Source organism: Lingula anatina, unplaced genomic scaffold, assembly GCF_051362555.1.
Source record: "Lingula anatina isolate TDL-2025a unplaced genomic scaffold, LinAna3.0 unanchor82, whole genome shotgun sequence".
Taxonomy (NCBI): Eukaryota; Metazoa; Brachiopoda; class Lingulata; order Lingulida; family Lingulidae; genus Lingula; species Lingula anatina.
This window is the reverse complement of record NW_028257603.1, coordinates 1,684,975-1,707,046: the sequence shown is the minus strand read 5'-3', so window position 1 is coordinate 1,707,046 and position 22,072 is coordinate 1,684,975. Positions and strand designations below refer to the sequence as shown.

The following is a 22,072-nucleotide window of genomic DNA, read 5'->3' as shown; positions in this document are numbered from 1 at the left end:
TTCTGAAGGGGAAGAAGACCCAATTACACGTTTGATTGTGCGTAAAATTACTAGTGGAGCGAGAGGGCTTGAAACTGGGTACGCACCGACCAGGAGGCTTACGAAGACAAAAGACACTATCATAATGACATACAGCATTGGTCAAAAAGGTTATCCCACCCCCATTTCCATGTACTTTTATTTACAAATGATCACCTCACAGCTGTAAATTGTTAGAAATAGTGCTTTTTATTACAGATACCGTGTCTAACATGATTAATGGTTTAAAAAATACAAAATAGTCGTGAAAATATACATATTTTATACCATTTAGTCAAATTTATAAGAGGTACCCCCTCAAATCCACTGTTTCACTGTGACTTCTGCAGATGTAAAGAAATGTCTATAAAATTGAAAAGACGCCATCAAATGTCCCCAAATTCACAGACAATTAGCATTAGGGTGTGCTCGTTAAAGATCACGTGCCTAACAGCGTGTGCGTCTACCGCGTACTGCAATTATCTCCTGTAGACGGCACGACAAGCCTTCAACACGGGTAACAATTCTGTTTTGTGGGATATTGTCCCATTCATCCTAAAGAGCGTGGCGGAATTGGTCAAGATTATTTGGGAATTGGTTCTCCTCTGCAGTGCACATTCCAATTCATGCCACAGGTGTTCAGTAGGATTAATATCAGGACCCAAAGACTGTTGGCCCATCCTCAGACCCCTGTGTTTCTGCAACAAATCGTTTGCCAGACGAGAGCTGTGAGCAAGTGCGTTGTCACAATGAAGCCAGTAGCATCCCTGAGGTCACCTCTTGCAAATGGAGTGAGATTTCTGTTGAGAATGTTACATTAAAGTGCCCCTGTTACGTTTTGTTCCAAAAGGAACACTGTACTAATACCATGGGCTTGGAATGTTCTCCAAATGCGGACTGATCTAACACCTCAGGCGATATTATCCTACACACACCTTTCCAAGAGGCATTTTTTAACATGTCTATGGACCCTCTTTGACCATCGATGGGATACAAGAAACAATTTGATTCTGCATCAAAATAGACTTCCTTCCAGTGATGGATGGCCAGGTTCAGGTGCCTGTGGGATCACTGTACGTAGCATTCTCAGCTGATATCTCATTCCATCTTCAAGAACTGACTTTGGGGTTAATTCCATGACTTATCATGACTGCACACTTGCTCACACCTCTCGCCTGGCAAGTGTTTGTTGAAGAAACACAATGCTCTAAGGATGGAACCACCATCTTTGAGCCCTGATATTAAACTTACTAATCAACTGTGACATGAATTGGAGTGTGCAATGCAAAGGAGAACCAACCCCATAAAAACGTGGACCAACTCCCCCAACTTGTTTAAAAAGAATGGGACAATATTCCACAAAACAGAATTGTTACCCGTGTTGAAGGCTTGTCGCGCCGTCTACAGGGGATAATTGCAGTACGCGGTAGACGCACACGCTGTTAGGCACGTGACCTTTAACGAGCACACCCTAATGCCAATTGTCTGTGAATTTGGGGACATTTGATGGCGTCTTTTCAATTTTATAGACATTTCTTTACATCTGTAGAAGTCACAGTGAAACAGTGGATTTGAGGGGGTACCTCTTATAAATTTGACTAAATGGTATAAAATATGTATATTTTTACCTCTATTTTGTATTTTTTAAACCATTAATCATGTTAGACACGGTATCTGTAATAAAAAAGCACTATTTCTAACAATTTACAGCTCTGAGGTGATCATTTGTAAATAAAAGTACATGGAAATGGGGGTGGGACAACCTTTTTGACCAATGCTGTAGTTATCTTATCCCGCATGATGTCGGTAACCAGGACGTTGGCAGGTATCTCTGCCTCGATCATCAGACTAACTTATGGGCGGCGGTTTATACAAAAATGCAAAACACGATTAGTCGTCATCGTTATCAGATCAGTCGAAATGAAAACACGATTAGTCGTCGTCGTTATCAGATCAGAAGGCAAAATACGACTAGTAGTCGTCAAAACGCAACTAGTCATCAAAACGCAACTAGTCATCATCAAAACGCAACTAGTCATCAAAACGCAACTAGTCATCATCAAAACGCAACTTGTCATCATCAAAAGGCAACTAGTCATCATCAAAACGCAACTTGTCATCAAAACGCAACTTGTCATCAAAACGCAATTTGACGCCAGATGGCGCCCATTGTACGAAAATCTAGGCCAAGTCACATGATCCACAGTGATCAAAATGGCGGACGTTATTGAAGCAGCATTATCATATTCCTCGCTCGAACTCGAGAATTATCTCTACGCGTACAATCTAATAATGATATTATATATATAATAATATCTCGAACTCGAGATAATTCTCGAGTTCGAGCGAAGAATATGATAATGCTGCTTCAATAACGTCCGCCATTTTGATCACTGTGGATCATGTGACTTGGCCTAGATTTTCGTACAATGGGCGCCATCTGGCGTCAAATCGCGTTTTGATGACAAGTTGCGTTTTGATGACTAGTTGCGTTTTGATGATGACTAGTTGCGTTGTGATGATGACTAGTTGCGTTTTGATGACTAGTTGCGTTTTGACGACTACTAGTCGTATTTTGCCTTCTGATCTGATAACGACGACGACTAATCGTGTTTTCATTTCGACTGATCTGATAACGATGACGACTAATCGTGTTTTGCATTTTTGTATAAACCGCCGCCCATACTAGCTTCGCTTTCCGTCGTAGTCAAGCTCTGATTTCGCACCAAGGTCTGAAAATGCGAATTGTTTCATTTTTCTTTGCCCTTCTATTCTAATAGTGTATATACTCTTTTCACCCACCAGTGGATGCCATCTTGGCTATCAATCCCCTATTATAAAACCACACCGAAAGCATAGTCTGAGTGTCATATTTTATTCCAAAGACAGTTCTTAAACGTGACAACTTACCCAAAGCATACACAAGGTTATGGTTGATACACATACTGGAAAACGGGCGTTCCTAGAAAAATTACTTGCTGAAAGTCACGTTCATTCCATGTAAGATGCCAAATCTCTGGACACTAATTTTGACTCACAATGATATACGTGAGTGATAACGAAGATATTGATATGATTTTTTTTTCTAATGGACAAATATTGAGGTAAATTTGGTCTTTTTTAAGGTATTTGAAAATACGTTATTTTGCGTACATATAAAATATACGCTATATTTGTTTTACATTTATCAAGGATAGAGCGTAATATCTTACTTATGTTGCAGCAAGTGTGGAGATTTTTGCAACTTCATTCACTGAAACAAGCACAACGATTTCATGTTGTTTTCGATTCATAATCTTTCTCACCAATCTCTTTCTTTCCCTTATGCCATATTTGAAATCGCTTGCTGAAAAGTGCAAGTGAGAAAAAAAGCCATTCTGTTCTAGACAAAAGGGCCCCTATTCTGGCAAATGAACGCAATGACGGTCCAACCAAGGCACATCTAACGCAACGCACTACGAATCAAGAGGGATTGTTGCGAGTAACCCAGGTCCAAACCTGTCATAGACTAAACCTATATGCATTGTGGATGGGGCCGAATGTTTATCAGGCAAATCAGCTAGTCACTTCGTACTACTGTCCCTTAAAGTGGCTATTCTCTACCAAAGATCAGTGTGATTACATTAATTCAAAACAATAATTCTTATTGGAGACAGCTGGTGACAGGAGAAAGGTGCATAAATAAAAAAAATCTGTGGCCCTTTTGGAGGGTATGTTCTCAGTGACCAGTTTTTTATGCTATCCTTTTTCTGCTTCATGATTATTTATTTATTTATTTATTTATTTATTTATTTGTTTGTTTGTTTTATTTAAAAAAAAATCAGCATCGTTCCTGTTTTATAAATTAAGTGTCTGACAGGATGCCCAGTATGAGTTTTTGTTTAGATACCGTATATCATCAGATTTCATTGGATTAACGTAGCATAGTGTGAGTAATAAGTTTTTCTCCAAAGTTTTTCTCCAAAATGAATTTGTGTAATTTCCCTGCATTTTTTGCCTTCATGAAGTTGAAAAAATGCTTTAAAAATAATTCAAAAATATATTTAAAACATTTAAAAATGTCTAAATCATCAAAAACTGTTTTGATCTGTTTAAGATTGATTAAATAATAACCCATTATTTTTACAACAAATTTACTACAAAATAAAATATATTTCACAAAAATATGACATAACACATATATGGTAAATAGGGAGCTTGAATCAGCATTAAAGAATACTTGTATAAATTTCTTAACACCATCAGAGGACAATTAAAGTGCCACTGCACGTTGTTATGTACTTTAAACAGATATGTCCAGCTATATTTAAAAAAACATGTTAGGTGCACGCGTGATAATATGCGACGAATAAACGAGAAAACTAAGTAGATCTGGGATTGACATCAGCTTAAGTTGTATAGATATTTCACTTATTTAATAATTGCATCTTATTAATTAATCGTGTTTAAAAATTACTAGTCTCTGTGGGGATGGTCAGCACAGGTACTATAGTTAGACTCGAGAGCGGCTGAGATCTAGAATTCTTTTGTGATGAATATAACTAAAGGTTGGTTTTAAAAAATGAAAAAAAAAAAAAAAAAAAATATATATATATATATATATATATATATATATATATATATATATATATATATATATATATATATATATATATATATATCAGCTAAGTAGATACAAAAGCTTCACAGATCATAGAGTGTGGATAATTAAAAAAAGTTACATTTCTCTTATAGCTCATGCCCCAAACCTCCAAAACACATCTCCGGTAAATATGGAGATTGCATCATAATTAAACAAATATGTATTTTAAATTTCATATAACAATCAGTGATCAATTCAAGTGACACTGCACGTTGTTATGTATTCTAAACAAATATGTCCAGGTTGTTGGTTGGGTCGATACAGAGAGTTAATGTTTCTTTTTGTCTTCGTCGTATGTCTTCTTTAAAAAACAACAACAACAACTATTTTTCTTACGTTGCTGCTCATATCTATTTTTCCATTTCATTGCTTCCCTTTCCAGACTTCTGACCTGTGCTTTCAGAATGTCTTGATTCGAGGCCAGGCTGGTCACCGACTGTAACTCATTCCCCGCTGGCAACTTGCCTTGCAGCGTGTTTTTCTTTGAGCAAGAACACTGGGGATTTTTATCTTTGGTCTTCATATTCGCTTTGTTCAGGTCTTCTTCTACTTGTTTTCTCTTCTCTGTTTCTTCTTGAAGATTATTCATTAATTGACTGTTTTCTTCTTTAAGTTCCTTGATTACTCTGGTCCCGGCTTCCATCTCCTTCTTCAGTATGTCATTTTCCTGCTTCAAGTGTACCAAGTCAGCTGTCACCTGGGTGAGGGTGTTCTGGAGGTGCATTTTGTCTTCTTTTAAACTATTAAATTCAGTCATCACTTGGCTAATTTGGGAGTTGAATTTTTCATTCTGTTTTTCCAAAGCAAGAGTAATCATGCTCTCAACTCTCTTCTCATCAAGTTGTGGCCTTTGTGACTCTGTAAGGCAAACACTTGGCTGATTAATATTAACCAGATGTATACAAAGCAACTAAAATGATTCACTTAAAAATATAATCTTCTTAATTAGAAAAAAACATTGTCTATACCATAATCATAGAAACCCCGAAAAGCGATTGAGGGTGTAGAGCCGTATTTTACAACCGAACGCATTTTTTGGAATTAGGGGGGTGTCAGGGGGGTCCTCACCCCCCCCCCTTCGATTTCTGAAATTAATTATACCAATGATCCCCCCCCCTTGATAGTGGAATTTTGACTAGCTGAACACTGAACATTAAACATTGAACATATTGAATGATCTGTCACAGAATGTAGTTAATAAACCTGAGTGGATGGAAAGGGAAAAGGTAAATCTTGGTGTCATTGTCTACATTATAGAATTCATATATAATGATATTACAAAACTTATTACTTGTAACTTATTTCAAAAATCTACTTATTTAAAAAATTCACGTTCATTTTCATGATTTTGCTCTGGTAGGAAATGTAATTATAACGATCTAAAAACTTCTACAGTAATATAGTACAGTGAATCAAACTATATGAATAATGATACAACATGTACCTTGATCGATGCACATAGTATATATTAAAGTACAAACGATCTACATTTCGTGTTCATGAGGTCCACGAAGTTTCTGGGCCATCATTTGTCAGGTTATTACAATCAGGATGTCTCCTTATATACCGACAGAGTGCAACTTTTAGTTTGAGCCCGTCGGTTGAGTGCTACTAGTTTAGAACCTGTATTTTCTTTAAATGGTTTTCCTTAAATGCGCATGGTCATCATGGGAGCAGTGCCCAAAATAGGGGTTTCTTCAAATTTGATGCAATATTACATATGTTTAAGAGCATAATGACCATCAATTTTATTAACAAAATATTAGTATCATGGATATTCAGAAAATGTGACTACCAAAGGTCTTCAGGCCCATGAAACTTCAAAGTCACACCTTGAAAATGCCAATATGTAAACAAGACAGCACTGTTCTGAAATGGGTTTTTTTCCATTTTTAACAATTTTTAACATAAAACAACATGAACAGTTTAGTGCCATTTTTATATGATCAACTAAGAAAATTGATGAGATGGGAAAAATATCAATAGAACATTGTTAAATATCCAATTTCCTCCATTCTGAGATTCTGAACATAGTGAATGATTGAACCTGACAATCTGCAATGATATGAGTGTATTTCCATTTTTGAAACTCTATAACACATACACGATAACAAGTTTACCATAATTTTTATATAATCAACTAACAATGTTGTAAAGATGCAGGAAATGTCAAACAAATACTTTTACGTAGCTTATTAGTTAAATAATGAGACTGTTAACATGCCTAAGAATTGAATCTGAGGAAATGTGAAAAAACAGCATAATTTCTTAAACAATGGCCCGATTATGCTGATTTTCGAACTCAACCTGGGTTTTAGGAAGATTTACCCCTCCTGTGAGTTTCATGACAATTGGCTTATCTGTTTTTCTTATATTGTGTTTACAGTGTTGCATATATGCTAAAAAGTGAAAAAAAAACAGTATAACTACTAAAATAGTGGCCCGATCATGCCGATTTTCAAACTTGACCTGGGTTTCAGTAAGACTGATTACTTCAGTGAGTTTCATGACAACAGGCCTATCAGTTTTCCTTGAAATGTGTTAACAGTGTTGCATATATGCTGAAAAGTGAAAAAACAGCATAACTTCTACAATAATGGCCCGATCATGCTGGTTTTCGAACTTGACCTCCATTTTATGAATATTCATCAGCTCTTTAAATATAAAGCCAAAAAATAAAACTGTCTTCCACTTATCGTGTTAACGCTGAAAGTGCACGGCGACGGCGACAGCGACGACAGCGACGACGGCGACGACAGACGAAGGTGATGGCAATATGTACAGACACATCTGTGTCTGTACATAACAATTAGCATGAAAGCAGATTTTCAGTCTATACAGTAGGATTTAGCACACGCATTGTTTGCCTTTTAACATATCAACTTGCCTGGCATGGGAGTTGTTTCTGTGACAGGAACTGCTATGTCTTCCAACCCTTTTAACAGTGCCTTCTCTAGATGGCCTAGTCCATGGTTTCCAAGAATATTTGCAAATTTTGTCACCTTGTCCAAGTCTCTAGGAATGTTTCTGCACAGCCAGAAGGCCCCGTCTCGCCCTACCTTGGTCTCCTATAATCACAATATATAATACTTATTAAATAGGCATGGCAATACTCTTTTTACATTGACATACATGTAATAATGCTGTGCGTATAATGCTACTATATGAAATTATACATTCCCGATTAATTTTGAATCAAAAACTGCCACTGTGCTTTACACAGACGAGACTGTACTGTATATAAACCGTTCATTATTTATATGTCGTCATCAGCTGGTGATACAAACCAGAACTTTCTCCAAGTCAGCAGCTTCGAAAACACCTGCAGATATGAAGGCCGCTGCAATGGTGGTATTCAAAGACAAGTCTTGGACTATTTGCTCTGTATGCTTGTTAATCACAGACTCAATTTGCTCCCAGGTTTTTGTCTTATGATTCGAAGATGCCATCTTGATACTTCCTTTGTTAGCTGATTGCCCTCCCTTCCCCCCCCCCCCCCCCGCAAACAATACCTACAGTATCTCTAGGCCGCTACAAATTCAAAACTATCTTAATCAAATATAGCATGAACGTCAACAAAAACGCTTTGTAATGTTCATTCGACAAGAGAAACTCTAATTATTTGTGTAATTTCCATACGGTAAATGACTTTTTATTTCACGCACGGGGGGTAAGTAGAATAAACCAAACAGCCGAGAATAATAGAAGTGGAAGCGGTTCATTGTTGCACAATCAAACTACGATTTTGTTACATGCATTTTTATAATATGGGTCTACAATTCACAGAGTGTTATCACCATTTGTTATCTTATGTTTAAGTGTGTTAATTTCTAGTGACCGAGGTACATTTTTATATGTACAGGTGAGAGTTCTAAAAATGGGGAACTTCCCAGGTCTAAAAATAAATACGCTGTATTTATAGCTACAGTTGTCATCCACGGGTCACAAATACAAACCTTAAAGGGATAATAACTCTTCGTATGAGATCTATATTTCACAATAAAAACAATGTGAATAACTCATAGAAATATAATATATTCTGTTTTACCACAAAAACGGCAGTGATAGCTATTATTCTGATATCTGAGCTTGTCTTTAGACCACGTGACCTCCATTGATGGCTATACCCTGTTAAAATCTCTTAAGAGATTTTAACAAAAAACCAAACTTTTTAGAAAAAAACCAAGGACTAACTTTGAATGTAAAAATGGATTCATTAACCATTGGTAAGTATGGGAAAATTGTTGTTTACTCCAGGAAAATTCATTTTTTGGCCGAAACGAAGAGTTATTATCCCTTTAACGTAACAAAAATGACGCAAAGATGTCATGCGATAAAATCACTCTGTTACAACATGTACTGGTAAAATATTACAGAATTCATTGAATGTATTTGTTTTTTCGAAGATTCACGTAATTTAGTCTCATATAAAAATATAACCGTTTGAAAGCCTCTACAGTATTATATCACAGTGAATAAACGAAACTACTGTATACTGTATTTTGACGTACTACACAAGACCTCAGTTTACCGCCTCTTTGTCACGACGTGAACTGGAATGCGATAAAAGAAAGTTCACCAGGTATGTTTACACATTGCATTTATTACCAAGCGTGGCACTTTGAAATAATAAAGTGTAAGGGCTTCCGCGTTTTTTTTTTCTAAAATCATTTGTAAACTCCCATTAAATGATAAAAAAATCATACATTTAAATCAAAACCAAGATAATAAAACTTACAAATAATAATAACAGAAAGGTGCCGTTCGTCTAAGTTCATGACGGACTGGGAGGATTGCAGTATAACGACCAGCACAAACTGTGAGACAATATTAGCAATTACAATAATAATAATAATAATAATAATAATAATAATAATAATAATAATAATAAAAGAATTAAAACCGACATGAACAATGAAAGCAATTGCTAGTTTCATATCATATCAAGCTGGTATCAACAAACTTTTAACTTAAATATTAACAAAAACAATTTAAACAATACACGGATTTCTAATTTACAGAAAGTATATCATCACAGTGCACCATCTTCTTTTATATCATACGATTTTGATTTGATTTTGAAAAAAAATAATACAAAAACTCTCAGTCGTTTTCGCATTAGCTATAGTGCTAATAAACTCTACATTGAAACAACAACTTTGGTCTGACAGAACATGCTACCACTGCTTTCAAGATAAAATTGAAGATTAAATGCACAAAGTGTTCCTGTACAACGACCTTCAAATCTCACTGTACAAGGTATTTACAAAACACTTTACAAATTTTTGTCAAAGAACAATCGATGAATAATTTCTCGATGCATCATGGAATCCCTAGAGAATGAAAGCCTGGTTGCATGAACTGAGTACCTCACTAATGCCCTTGGTAAGAGAGATCTAGAAGACAGTGCTGCATCTACCGGTTGTAGTCTCTAGAGCTCAGTCTCATTTTATATGAAAAGTCATATCATATCATTGCATATGGTATACCAGTACATATTTATACATGTAATCATACTTCTATTGTATATTTTCATCTACCCATGTAGATGTACATGTATACGCTACAATTAGTAAATCATTTATACAATCTAATCTTGTGTTAAATAAGTTTTCTTTTCTCGGTTAATAGAGGCAAGGACAGTTTTTGTCTTTTCGCGTACAGTAAATAGTATGAAATAATACATACATGCATTTATGAATATTTCCTTGCAGAAATATCCAAAATGCAAGTATTTCACTGGAACATTCAACATTATGGAAAACACATGACCTTCACTTGTTAAAATGCTTTAAATTAATTTCATAAATGTACCACATGTATATTGATCTTAATAAAATTCTGGCATTTCTCATGCATGGAACACAGTAAAGTCAGTATTAGATTGTAAGTTGTGTGCAAGACTTTACCTGAATATCGATGGAATGTGGATTTTTATTGCATCCCCAGAAATGCACTGCATGACGTCACGCCTAGCCCACTGCCATAGGGAAATGCATGGGTTCGCGATTCGTGGGTAATTCGTGAGAATTGACAAACTAACGGCCTGATGCCGATAGACAGCAACGCTGTGCTATGCTTCAAGCAACTCCTGACCAAATATCGCTAGGGTTTTTAAAAAAATTTTGTTGTACACACGTACTAAGAAGTTTGCCGTATATTGCCTAGACTACCCTCAGCAAAACGCAAATATTTTCAGTTATAGTGATTTTAGACGGTAGATTCACTCAGAAACAATGGGAAATTGATTCGTTGCCGATAGCACCAGCCGATAGCAGTAACATACAGAGTCTGATAAAAAAATTTCATGGCAATTGAAGATTTTTTACCACTGTACAATGGAGTCCAAAAAGAGCACTTGGCACAAATGTAAAACTGTCCAGTGCAAGGCCAAGAATTCAATCAGTATTTTCAATCATATTATCAGATTCTACATAAATTGACTGAGCATATCACTACTCAGTATTTAACTAATCTCTTAATCCAAAATTCCTATCATCATTTAATAATTATGCAAAATTTTTCTTTCAGATTGCTATTTATTTAAATTTTTAATGCTGCAACTGTTCCAAAATAATCTTGTAGTAAAGGAAAAATGCAAATAAGAAGTGGAAGACCAATTTTACCCACAAGATTCAATTATTTGAATATAAAAATAATAAGATCACGATTTAACAAATTAAAATAATCTTTCATGAACTCTTTCATGAATAACATATTAAACAAAAATGAAAGTTATAAATCAGTGGTATTGGCTTATTCTGGAATATATGACCTCTGTACATCATCAGTACCTGACTTGGTACAGTATAGTTACTACTTGGATACAGAGTTAGATTTAATAATGTAACAATAAGAACAATATATATTATAATAATAAACTTCTCTGCACATATCAGACGCTTGTTACCATGAACTAACACTACTTGACAATGGGCTGAGCACTTATCACAGAGTCTGTGTGCGATGCCATTCTTGTGCTGTGATTGGTTAGTTGAGTCACGTGAAGCCTTACTGTTGCGCCCTCGCGTATCGCGTAAATGCTGCACATTTCTGGCCATGGACAAAACAACTTATCAAAAGGTTGAAAATCTTTGTAAAATTCGGATATTAAAACCGGGACAGGATGGTGAATATAATCAACGATGTGTTAGTGTACCATTTTAATCTTAAAAGATCAATATAAAATATCACTATATAATATAAATGTATACAATTGATGCACCGGTAGTTCAAATACACTAGGATCATCTACATGAATACCGTTTGTTACAAATAAACTAATTTTAATACCTACAGAAAAGGATAACTCTTAATTTATCAACCACTTACAGAGGTGTCCTCATGGCTTCATTACCCAAAAGCTGTCGACGTTTTTTGCCATTATGATTCAATTGACGTCGGTATCAAAATTTTGCGTATGATTATCCTTAAAAGCTTCAGTACATGCATTGTTAAATGATTGTTACGTTAACAGCTAAAAACAAAGTTACAGGTTGATCATACATAAATATAATAAAATAAATCTGTGTTTGAATCTGTGATAATCTTTGTAAAATGGAATGCAAAATGATAACATAATGTGTACCGTATAAGAGTAAAATTAAGGGTAAGCAAGTCATCTGGCGCCAGTCCAAACAATTTTTAAAGCTTAAATTTCACGCAGTAATACCGAAACGGTTTCATTATGTATAGCCCCAGATAATACTTCTCACATTGTCACCCCACTGTGATCAAGCCAGCTGAGAAGCTGCATGGAACAGACAGCAATGCAAAAGTGTTTTATGGTTCTATACAAAAACAAACTTTCGCTAGTTATCAGTTCTCAAAGAACACGACAAGACCAGTGAACAAGTTATACGTTCCATACATTTTTTTTTTATATCCATCATTCATCAGGATGATGAATGATGAATGTCAAAAACCCTGTCCTCCACCATACAAGCTAACGACTCACAAGAGTCATTAGCACTTGGAAAAATTGCAAATCACTTGACGACTGCAATACCACCAGCAGTGTCACCTGTAGTGACAGTTCCCTGATGAGAAAGGGCAAAAAGTCGGAATCTCTACACAACATCGGCAGATCTGCGTGAGTGTCCAGAATAAGAGTCAGTATTTTTTGCCTCTTAAGCATCACAACTGAATGAATCATTATTCACATGCAATATAGCAACAGCATATCTTCACACAAATATTACCCTGGGACTGCTGTTCACGTCTCTCGGTTTTCGTTTGTTGTGTTTCCTTAGCCTCCAGTTCGTTTATGAGGTCTGCTTGCTCTTGGATGGTGTGGTCCTTTTGTTTTAGCTGCTCCTTTAAGTAGATAATTTTTTTCTCTGCCTCATCTAGCCGGTTTTGAGCATTTTGGAGATCGCCCCTGCTGTGTTCCAGCTGCTTTGTAGCATCTTCTAGCTGCTTGGTTAAGTAGGTATTTTTTTTCTCTGCCTCATCTAGCCGGTTTTGAGCATTTTGGAGATCGCCCCTGCTGTGTTCCACCTGCTTTGTAGCATCTTCTAGCTGCTCGGTTAAGTAGGTATTTTTTTTCTCAGACTCATCTAGCCGGTTTTGAGCATTTTGTAGATCGCCCCTGCTGTGTTCCAGCTGCTTTGTAGCATATTCTAGCTGCTTACCTTTGCTGTCTAATCGAAAATTGGCAGTTTCGTAATCCTTTTTCAATGCCTGCATGTCTTCTACCATTTTTTTCTGCTCAGCGACACGTTTTTCTTCTTCTCTCGCCTTTTCAAGGTCCAATTGTGCTAACCTTTCCTCCACCTTTTGCTCTAATTCTGCTGACTGTAACTTGATGTGGCCAGCAATTACCTTCCAGAGAGAGCCCAATTCGATAGGCATAGCTGGTGTTGTTGGAACATTTGACGTTTTCAGATCAGTGTTGTTGCGCTCAGGTTCTTGGGGGCAAGGTACTTTCACAGCTGTGTCATCACTCACTTCAGAACCATGCATAGTTTTGACGTCAGTGTTGTTTGCGCCTTCAGATACTGTTAAATGAAAAAAATAATACATTTTAGTTAAAATGACACACAGAGGATTATTTATAGGCCCTACAAGTCTAATAAGATTAACGTAAAACAGAGTGCATACATGTATACTATGATATGGATTCTATCTGTCGAAGGGAATGGGTATTCCATGATAGATAGGTTATAAATGTATTTATTGTCTTATAACGGGTCAACGATGGCGTGCCTTAGGAGGAAGGTCATTTGGGAGTTATGCAGGGGGCCCTGTATTCAAACGGTTACCAGATCACGTGAGAAAGGGAAACGATCATTCGAGGTCGTTCAGCCCTGCTGTACAGACACTGGTTCTCCACCTAATTCCTTATAAATATGTTTTGTATAAAGACAAGTGTATGAAGATATTGGTTAAAATTATCAGATTTATATAAGAACTGCACCATAACTGGAATTGGAATTGGGCTATGAAGAGATCTTACTCTAATGGAGCAATTTTTCCTTGCAAATTATAAATAAATGATTTTGATATTTCAAGATGAAGTGGTTTTAGTCGTTGAGAGTTATTAGACCATCAATACTTAATATACGTTTAAGCTTCAGCGAATTAGAATATAATACACGTACAGTGTATATTAATCCCGAATTGAGTTTAAGCCGTCTAGTGAAAACTATGACAGTCACAATTTTGATGAAGTATGTCTCGAAAATCGTTTAAATAACTGGTTGTTTTTTGTCTTTCGAAGTAATTTTAATTGCCTAACATTGAAAGCAGCTCCAAACGATCAGACAGATTACTAAACACTCTTGAAGTTCATTATTATAGATAGGGTTCTACAGGGAGATGGCTATTTTTCTGAGTTGCCTTTTATCATTATTAAGCTACCTCGTACATGTAAGAGGAAAAACACTCAAAAGTAAAGTATGTAACTCCCAAAGTTTATTATTTATACAATATTGTGTAATTACCTGGTGTTGGCAAATGTGATCTTAAACACACAGCATCAAGGCCTTTTTTCAAAGGTCCAGCAACATGTGGGTAGTGCGGCATTATAATATTCACAAAAGTGTACAGGTCCTGGGTGGTTCTGGGAAGGTTTTTTAGCACTGCTAAGGTCTTACCTGCCTCAGTAATGCATGGTCCCTGCAAACAAAAAGGTGAATTAATTTCAAGATACATACAATACAGCTACAATATGTGTGTGTGTCGCAGTCCAGTCACTAATTGGTCTAGGTCAGATACCAATTGAATATTCGCATAATCCCATAAGCCTAAAGAACCAATAAGATCATTTGCCAAGTAATTTGCAGGTGAGCTACCAGTTTGTCTGTATACCATGTGTAAAAGATAAAGGGATGTAACATTAAATAATATTAAGCTTCAGGTCTGGCAAATGAAATTCAGCCTTGTTAGTTTTATGTGAATTGTAAAAAAAAAAACAACATCTGATGACGATACTTTTTACATAATTACATAAAAATTTAAAGAAAAAAAATTGATTGATTACAGCTTTTAGTAAAGGAATGTTTTATTTCAATAAAGGTGTGGCAAGGAAAGTTATCAACTTTTTATTCATATAAATTTTAGGAAAACGTCATTTTTTCAATAGTACACTGGTCATTTAATAACAGAAAAGTGGATTTTATTCGAGTGAAAAAATATTGAACTCAGTAATTTTCTTTCTCACTTAGTGTTCATCTTAACCTACGGCAGTGTGGACCATTGATAAAATGGCTTTAGTTGGGACGTTATACACTCTTTAGGATCTGTGTTTGATTAGTTTCATGCTTATTTAATATTATTCTGGAATTATATTGTTTGTTTCATAAAATACAAAAAAAAAGTAGTTCAAATCTATAAAATATATGTTGGTCAATTCGCAGTATGTAATACTGATTTTTAGTTTTTCAGCTTATCAGCAGAATTTTTCCTTCAAGGTGCCGGATTACAAAATCGATGTACTCTCAAATATTGCAAAGTTTAGCTACTGGGTGGCAGACAATTCAAACTCTACTTTGTACATTTCATATATTACTTAGAAAATGCAGAGATTTTCCAAAAAGCTGTACAAAATATTAATGGGCAGGCTTTTTCCGAAAATCTGTAGCTTTAATAAAACATTCCTTTACTATATGATTTAATCAAAAGAAATGCTTTTTCTTTAAATATTTATACAACTGTATTTAAAAGCTTAATCATCAGATGTTTTTGAACTAAATTTCATTTGCCAGACCTGTAAATTCAATATAATGTACACACACTGGACAATAGAAGTGTCACCCCCTAACTCAGAGTAATAAAAGTAGGCAGATCTTGGGTACTTATAATGCCTGGTCTACTAATAATGTGACTAATGAGTATAAAACCGCTATACCATGGAATTGTATTGTTGGTCTTGTACATGTACAGTAAATGTTATTCTTGTCTTCCTCCAATATGGCAAGATACAGGCAATTATCTAACGGTTATAGGTGCAAGTTATTAACCTGAAGAGGCGGAATATAAGCAATTTCAGAATATCGATACAATTGAATTGTTCAGTCAGAACCGTGCAGAGGGTCTGGTCTCGGTATAGAAACACTGGATCAAGAGACAAATTGCCTCTGATGGGTCGTCCAAGAAAAACTAATGGCCGTGAAGAGCGACGACTGATTTTGATGTCCAGGCTGTAAAAGTTCGACACTGCTTGTCAGTTGACAACATAGTGGAACAATTTCACACATAAGAATGTGTCTGTGAAAATTGCTAGGCGTCGGTTACATGCTCATAGAGTGTACAGCAGGGTAGCAAGACTGAAACCTCTTATATCGTTACAAAACAGGCAACGTAGAGTGAACTAGGGTCAACAGGATCTGGAACTGGACAGTCCATGACAATTGGTCCTATATATATTTTTTCTGATTAGTGTCGCTTTGGTCTGACCTCTGATGACAGGCGGGTACGATGCTGGCGAACTGCTGGTAAAGCATTTGAACCACATGCACTGAATTGTCGAACCCGGAGCAGCATATTCATCATGGTGTGGGGTTGCATCAGCATCCATGGCGTGGGCGAATTGATAGCGTTTGATGCAAACATGAATCACTAGAAATATATCGATGTTTTGGAGTCAGGCTTGCTACCATCTATTACTAACATGTTTGGTGACAGGAATTATCCATTTGTTCACCAGGATGACAATGCCCCTTGTCACAGGCCCAGAGCAGTTGATGATTGGTTTGACCAACAGGACATTCGCAGGGTGATGTGGCCTGCCCAGAGTCCAGATGCAAACATAATAGAAAATGTGTGGAACGATATGTCAAAACTTTTTACAAATGCCCGTCTAACCAGCAGAGAAACCCTGTTATTTTCAGTGTTTCATGCTTGGGCCAGCATAAGCCCTGAACGCATCAGCCAATTATATGAATCCTTGCCTCGTAGACTGGCACCTATTATTAGGTCACGTGGCTATGCCACTAAATACTAATTTTGGACTTGAACCGATATTTTGGTAGAATGTATATTTTGTTCTCGTTTTATGATTTTTTGTGAAATTTGATGTTAATAAAATGATACCAGGAGCATATCATTCCACAATCATTTATCTCCCCCATAGTATTGGTTCAGTAGGGGTGACACTTCTATTGTGCAGTGTGTGTACTTTGATCTATAACGCCCACAATTTAATTACACATAGACATGCCAATAGACATGTTCATAATGGTTTTAACAAGGCAAAACCCAATTTGGATGTCGTCTAGACCAGTTAATTACTGGAATACATTAGGATCCGTCCTGTGAAGTAAGGAAGAATTATCAGTAGTTGATTTTGTAAATGCTAGTAAATACAGGCGGATACGTACATTTACAGTATAAGCCATAAAACTTACACAACCCTCAGTATAATAATTATAGTAACATTACAATTGTATGTGACGTCTACATAACAAGTATATTCACGTCACAATTTAATGCTCACTGAGTGACCAACCATCACATAAAAATTCTAGCTAAAACAATGTGAACTCATTTTGTGTGAAAGAAATATGAAATCTGTTTGGTTGACTACTTGCAATGATTGGGGGGGGGGGGAGTAAATTTAAAAGATTGTGTATAACAGGTGTTTTCTGAGGCCAATATTTGGCGGTGAACACAAATCTGACGATCATTTATTTTAAATATTAAAACAAATATTTAAGTCGGAAAATTGACAATTTTCAAAACACAGCCTACCGTTCACGACAAAAAAAGTACTTAAGTGCACCATATATCGTTTCTAATGTTTTAGGGGTTGTAGATTCCATTTATCATGTTACAACTGCGATTGGCACATTTAACGGTGAATTCAGTTTTCATGTGAGCTGGCAGGTTACTGACAGGCTAGACTGAATAGCCAGAATCCTCGTTAATGAACCAAGTACCTCAGTCATCGTGGTCAGCGGAAATCTCTCACCATCTGCTGGATGGTATTTATAAGAAAGAATCAATGCTAATCTCAAACAATCAAAAGATGAATATTGTATAATCACCTTAAAAGATAAAATGGATGATTTTCCTTTGTTATATATGTTTGGCGCTGGAGAATAAACCATTATCATAAACTAAAGCCAGTAAAGAAGTTGCCAAGGGTACCTTCAGTCGTAGGAACTCCAAGAATATTTTCTTTTCACAGACAAGGATATTTTCAACAGAATATTGTTGGATTATACACGTAATACATCCAGGGAACTAAGGAAACAATGCCTGTCGGTTAAGTATAAAATTGAAAAGTGCCGGGTGATACAGTACATGAAAGTGAAGGAGTTTAATCTAATCTTGACAAAGAATAATTACAACATAAGTCACAAAATTAAATAAAAAAGTGAGCCAAATATGAAAAAGAAAACGTAAGCGTGTCACCTAGGCCTATATTATAAACATTATTTGTGATCTTTAAACTGAACTCCTTCAAGGTTATATACGTGTACCATCCATCCTTCATTATTCATGTACTTCAATTACCGTTTTAAATATCGTAATATATTCATATTTTGGTATTTTGAAGGCACAATGATTCTTCTTTATATTTCACACCCAGCAGAATAGAGAGATATTATTACTTTATTTTTAATCACTCTGAATCACTGAGATTTTGACTCTTCCGTAAAGCTTGGCAGTGCATTTTAATCACACGATGTAATACGTAAAAACTGTCAAAATATCATAATATCCCTTAAATATAGACCAAGTTATTAGAAATTACCCTAAATGTTTTGTTTTATTTCCATTGTCTTCATAAAATAACTTTTTAGTGCATTTACCGAAAAACACCTTTAATTTAACCTCGGGTCAAATCTTTATACTTAATACCTAAAGCTCAAATTTCTCATCAGAAATACAATTTTGGACCTTTGTTACTGTCAAGAAAATCTGTTCCTCTATAATGTTCCAAAAAAGTTATTATTTACAAGACCCTGGCAATAAACGATTCAATAAAAATGCTTTGTGCGCACCAATAGCGATTCGCAACAGCCTTTATGTGCGCATAACAAATGTCTTACATAAAAGCATTCCATGAATAGATCTGTCACATGATCATCAATATGGCAATATGGAAGGTGACCGGGTGCTCGTTCTAAAAATAAAACATCCCAATAATGCATGATAATTAGGAACAAATCCAATCTTAACAAAGAATAATTACAATAAGCCACAAAATGAAATAAAAACAACTTATAAAGTGACCCAAATTTGAAAAAGAAAACTCAAGTGCGTCACCTATTGGGATGTTTTATTTTTAGAAGGAACACCCGGTCACCTTCCATACTGCCATATTGATGATCATGTGACATTTCTATTTATGGAGTGTATTTATGTGAGGCATTTGTTATGCGCATATGAAGGCTGTTGTGAATCGCTACTGGTTTGCACAAAGCGTTTTTATTGAATCGTTTATTGTCAGGGTATCGTGAATCGTAGTACTTTTGTTATCGGAAAATTGACATTAAGCCACAAAATGGGTTTTTACCCTAGCTGCCCCTGTCCAGCAATCGTGCAATTTGCATTCCAATCAAACCTCGTTCTCTCATCCGTGTTTGAGGTTTAATACAGCTAACGTGGCAGAAAAATATACATACAACATACCTCAGTATGCGTGATCCTATTAAAATCGGCGTTGGGAAAAGAACAGTGTATATTTGTGAGGGTGCCCAACGTGGGTCCTTTTTCAAAGTTTAGTGTATGAGCGTCGAAAGAATGAGGTTCCAAAACGTCATTTCTACAATAGATTATTTACGACACTTGTCACGATACTTACTATTATTGCCTCAAGACTGTCATCAGAGAAAAGCCCATCTTGGACAAGTTTTGCTTCCACGACAGGTAATATCCTAACATTGTCCACAATGTTATGGTAGTGCCCAGACAACACTTCCTTTAATTTGTCAGCTCCTGGGTTGACGTAATCCATATCTATCCCTGGTTCATGGGTGGACATCACAGAAATTATTGTCCTTCTACTGTCCTGCTACTAGAGGATGACCGTCGTGCGCAAAATGCAGAAGTAAAACCAAAGTTGTTGTACTAACGAAGGACGCGTTCCGAGCTTTCGTGTTCCAAAATGGCGTACATGTACAGTATGTTCAGTATGTATAACGAAGGAAAGGGGATTCCCCTTTATTCCATTTAACCCTTGCTTCATTATACGTACCGGTTGCGATAATAAAGTTGCTGTTTGTGCTACGTGCGCGCGCATGGATGGATTAGTCATTTTTGCTTCCCGTATGTTTGCCCCAACATTTCAGAAATATAGTTTAAATGACAGAGCAATTTACAAGATTGTGATAGCTAGGTGTTCCAAAGTTACTGACATTAAAAAAAACACACATATAAATGTTTTTTTTTTATCTAATTTAACTCATTAGACCTGTTGATTAAAACGCGATTACAAGTAAAATAAGAAAAACTTTTTAAATATCATTTTAAAATTATGCAATTATCACTATTTTAGAAATAACAGTGTGATACCTTAAACTTGATTTTTAACTACATATGAATACATCCGTGCCGTTCTCATAACAGGACACCCACAAACAAAATTACAACATCATTGCTGATAACTGACTTCGAAGAGAAAACACTGATACTTTCATTTGTGTTAGGTACGATCCTTCGATTATTTTCGTCACCAAATATGTCGCAGAACACATTTGAACTTGAAATGAGGGGCTTATATAATTCAGTATAGGTAAGGAGTCTGTGTGGATAGATATACACATTTGCACAGTACTGTATCTGGGGCACAGATACCCAGTCCACGTGTACTTACCTTTCAGTCTGGGTCAAGTCACTGTCAAGCTCTCCTCTTTGGAGTAAGATTGAACTCTCTTTTCGTACTCTGTTTCTGATTAATGTTTATAATCCAAGCGATAATATCCATGTGGCATTATGTCTATCTATCTATACTGCACAAATTGCCTTTAAATGACAATATCACCTGACCCGGAATGAGTCAGCTTTGTGATCACTTTTTTAGTGCAATGCGTTAGGTGTGCATCAGACGGAATGCAGCAATCGTTGTCTTTGCACTTAGACTGGGTTCCCATGCCTAGATCGATATATCTGGATCGGTCTAATTCACTGGGGAGTCTCACTAAATTGCTATCAACTAACCGGCTCAAATGTCTCTTACGCCTACAGAATCAGCTAGGGGATAAAGATAAGTACCCTATTACTGCTTTACTAAGCGTGACAGACATTTAGGCCGGTTTAGTTAGCAATTAAGTGAAGCTCCCTAGGGAGATAGAACGATCCAAATATCTGTGGGAATGGTCCCTTAGACTGCATTCCCATAAACCCCTCATACTAGCTAGATCGATCTAAATATGTAGGGATTCTCACTTTGCTGTTAATGTAATATGTGTGATTGTCTGGCACGCCTTCTTGAGTAACTAGGGAGTGACTGACTAGCGTCAATTAACGTTATAAAAATCTTCAAGCAGAATACATTTCTCAGTTACTCATGATACTATAAAGACATCTGATATAACGTTTGATTTTTAAACAGAACACCTGAATATGAGATGTATATATAGTGTATACGTGTATATTTACATTGTGTATTTAAATTCCTACTTCTCTGTCCAATGAATCTGTTAGTATAATCTTATTCTTGATACCGGAAGCCGTGTATTACTTTGACACACACACACACACGCACACATACCATGTATCTAAGGCTGTATTCCCAGAGCTTTAGATCGATCTATCCCCGCGGGGAGTCTCACTAGATTACTGTCAGATAATCCGGTTTAAATGTCCGTCCCGCCTACTACAAGCTGTAATTAACTTTCGTGTCCGCCCGGCTGACATCTATTTAGCGTGAACCCCCAGGGAGTTAGGTCGATCTAAAGTAGATCGATCTAATCTCTGGAAATGGGGTCTAATATTCAACACAGCTTTTTCATTCCTATATTA

General features: G+C 36.1%; 1 protein-coding gene across 1 annotated transcript; it reads right to left on the bottom strand.

Moving 5' to 3' along the window:
* Nucleotides 1-11,161: 11,161 nt before the first annotated feature.
* Nucleotides 11,162-20,235, bottom strand: LOC147759173 (uncharacterized). Its single transcript, XM_086998327.1, has 3 exons — nucleotides 19,914-20,235; nucleotides 14,605-14,779; nucleotides 11,162-13,659 (listed from the first exon to the last, which is right to left on the bottom strand). Exons 1-3 carry the CDS (start codon nucleotides 20,091-20,093, stop codon nucleotides 12,815-12,817), a joined length of 1,200 nt encoding a protein of 399 aa, XP_086854453.1. The 5' UTR covers nucleotides 20,094-20,235; the 3' UTR covers nucleotides 11,162-12,814.
* Nucleotides 20,236-22,072: the final 1,837 nt, after the last annotated feature.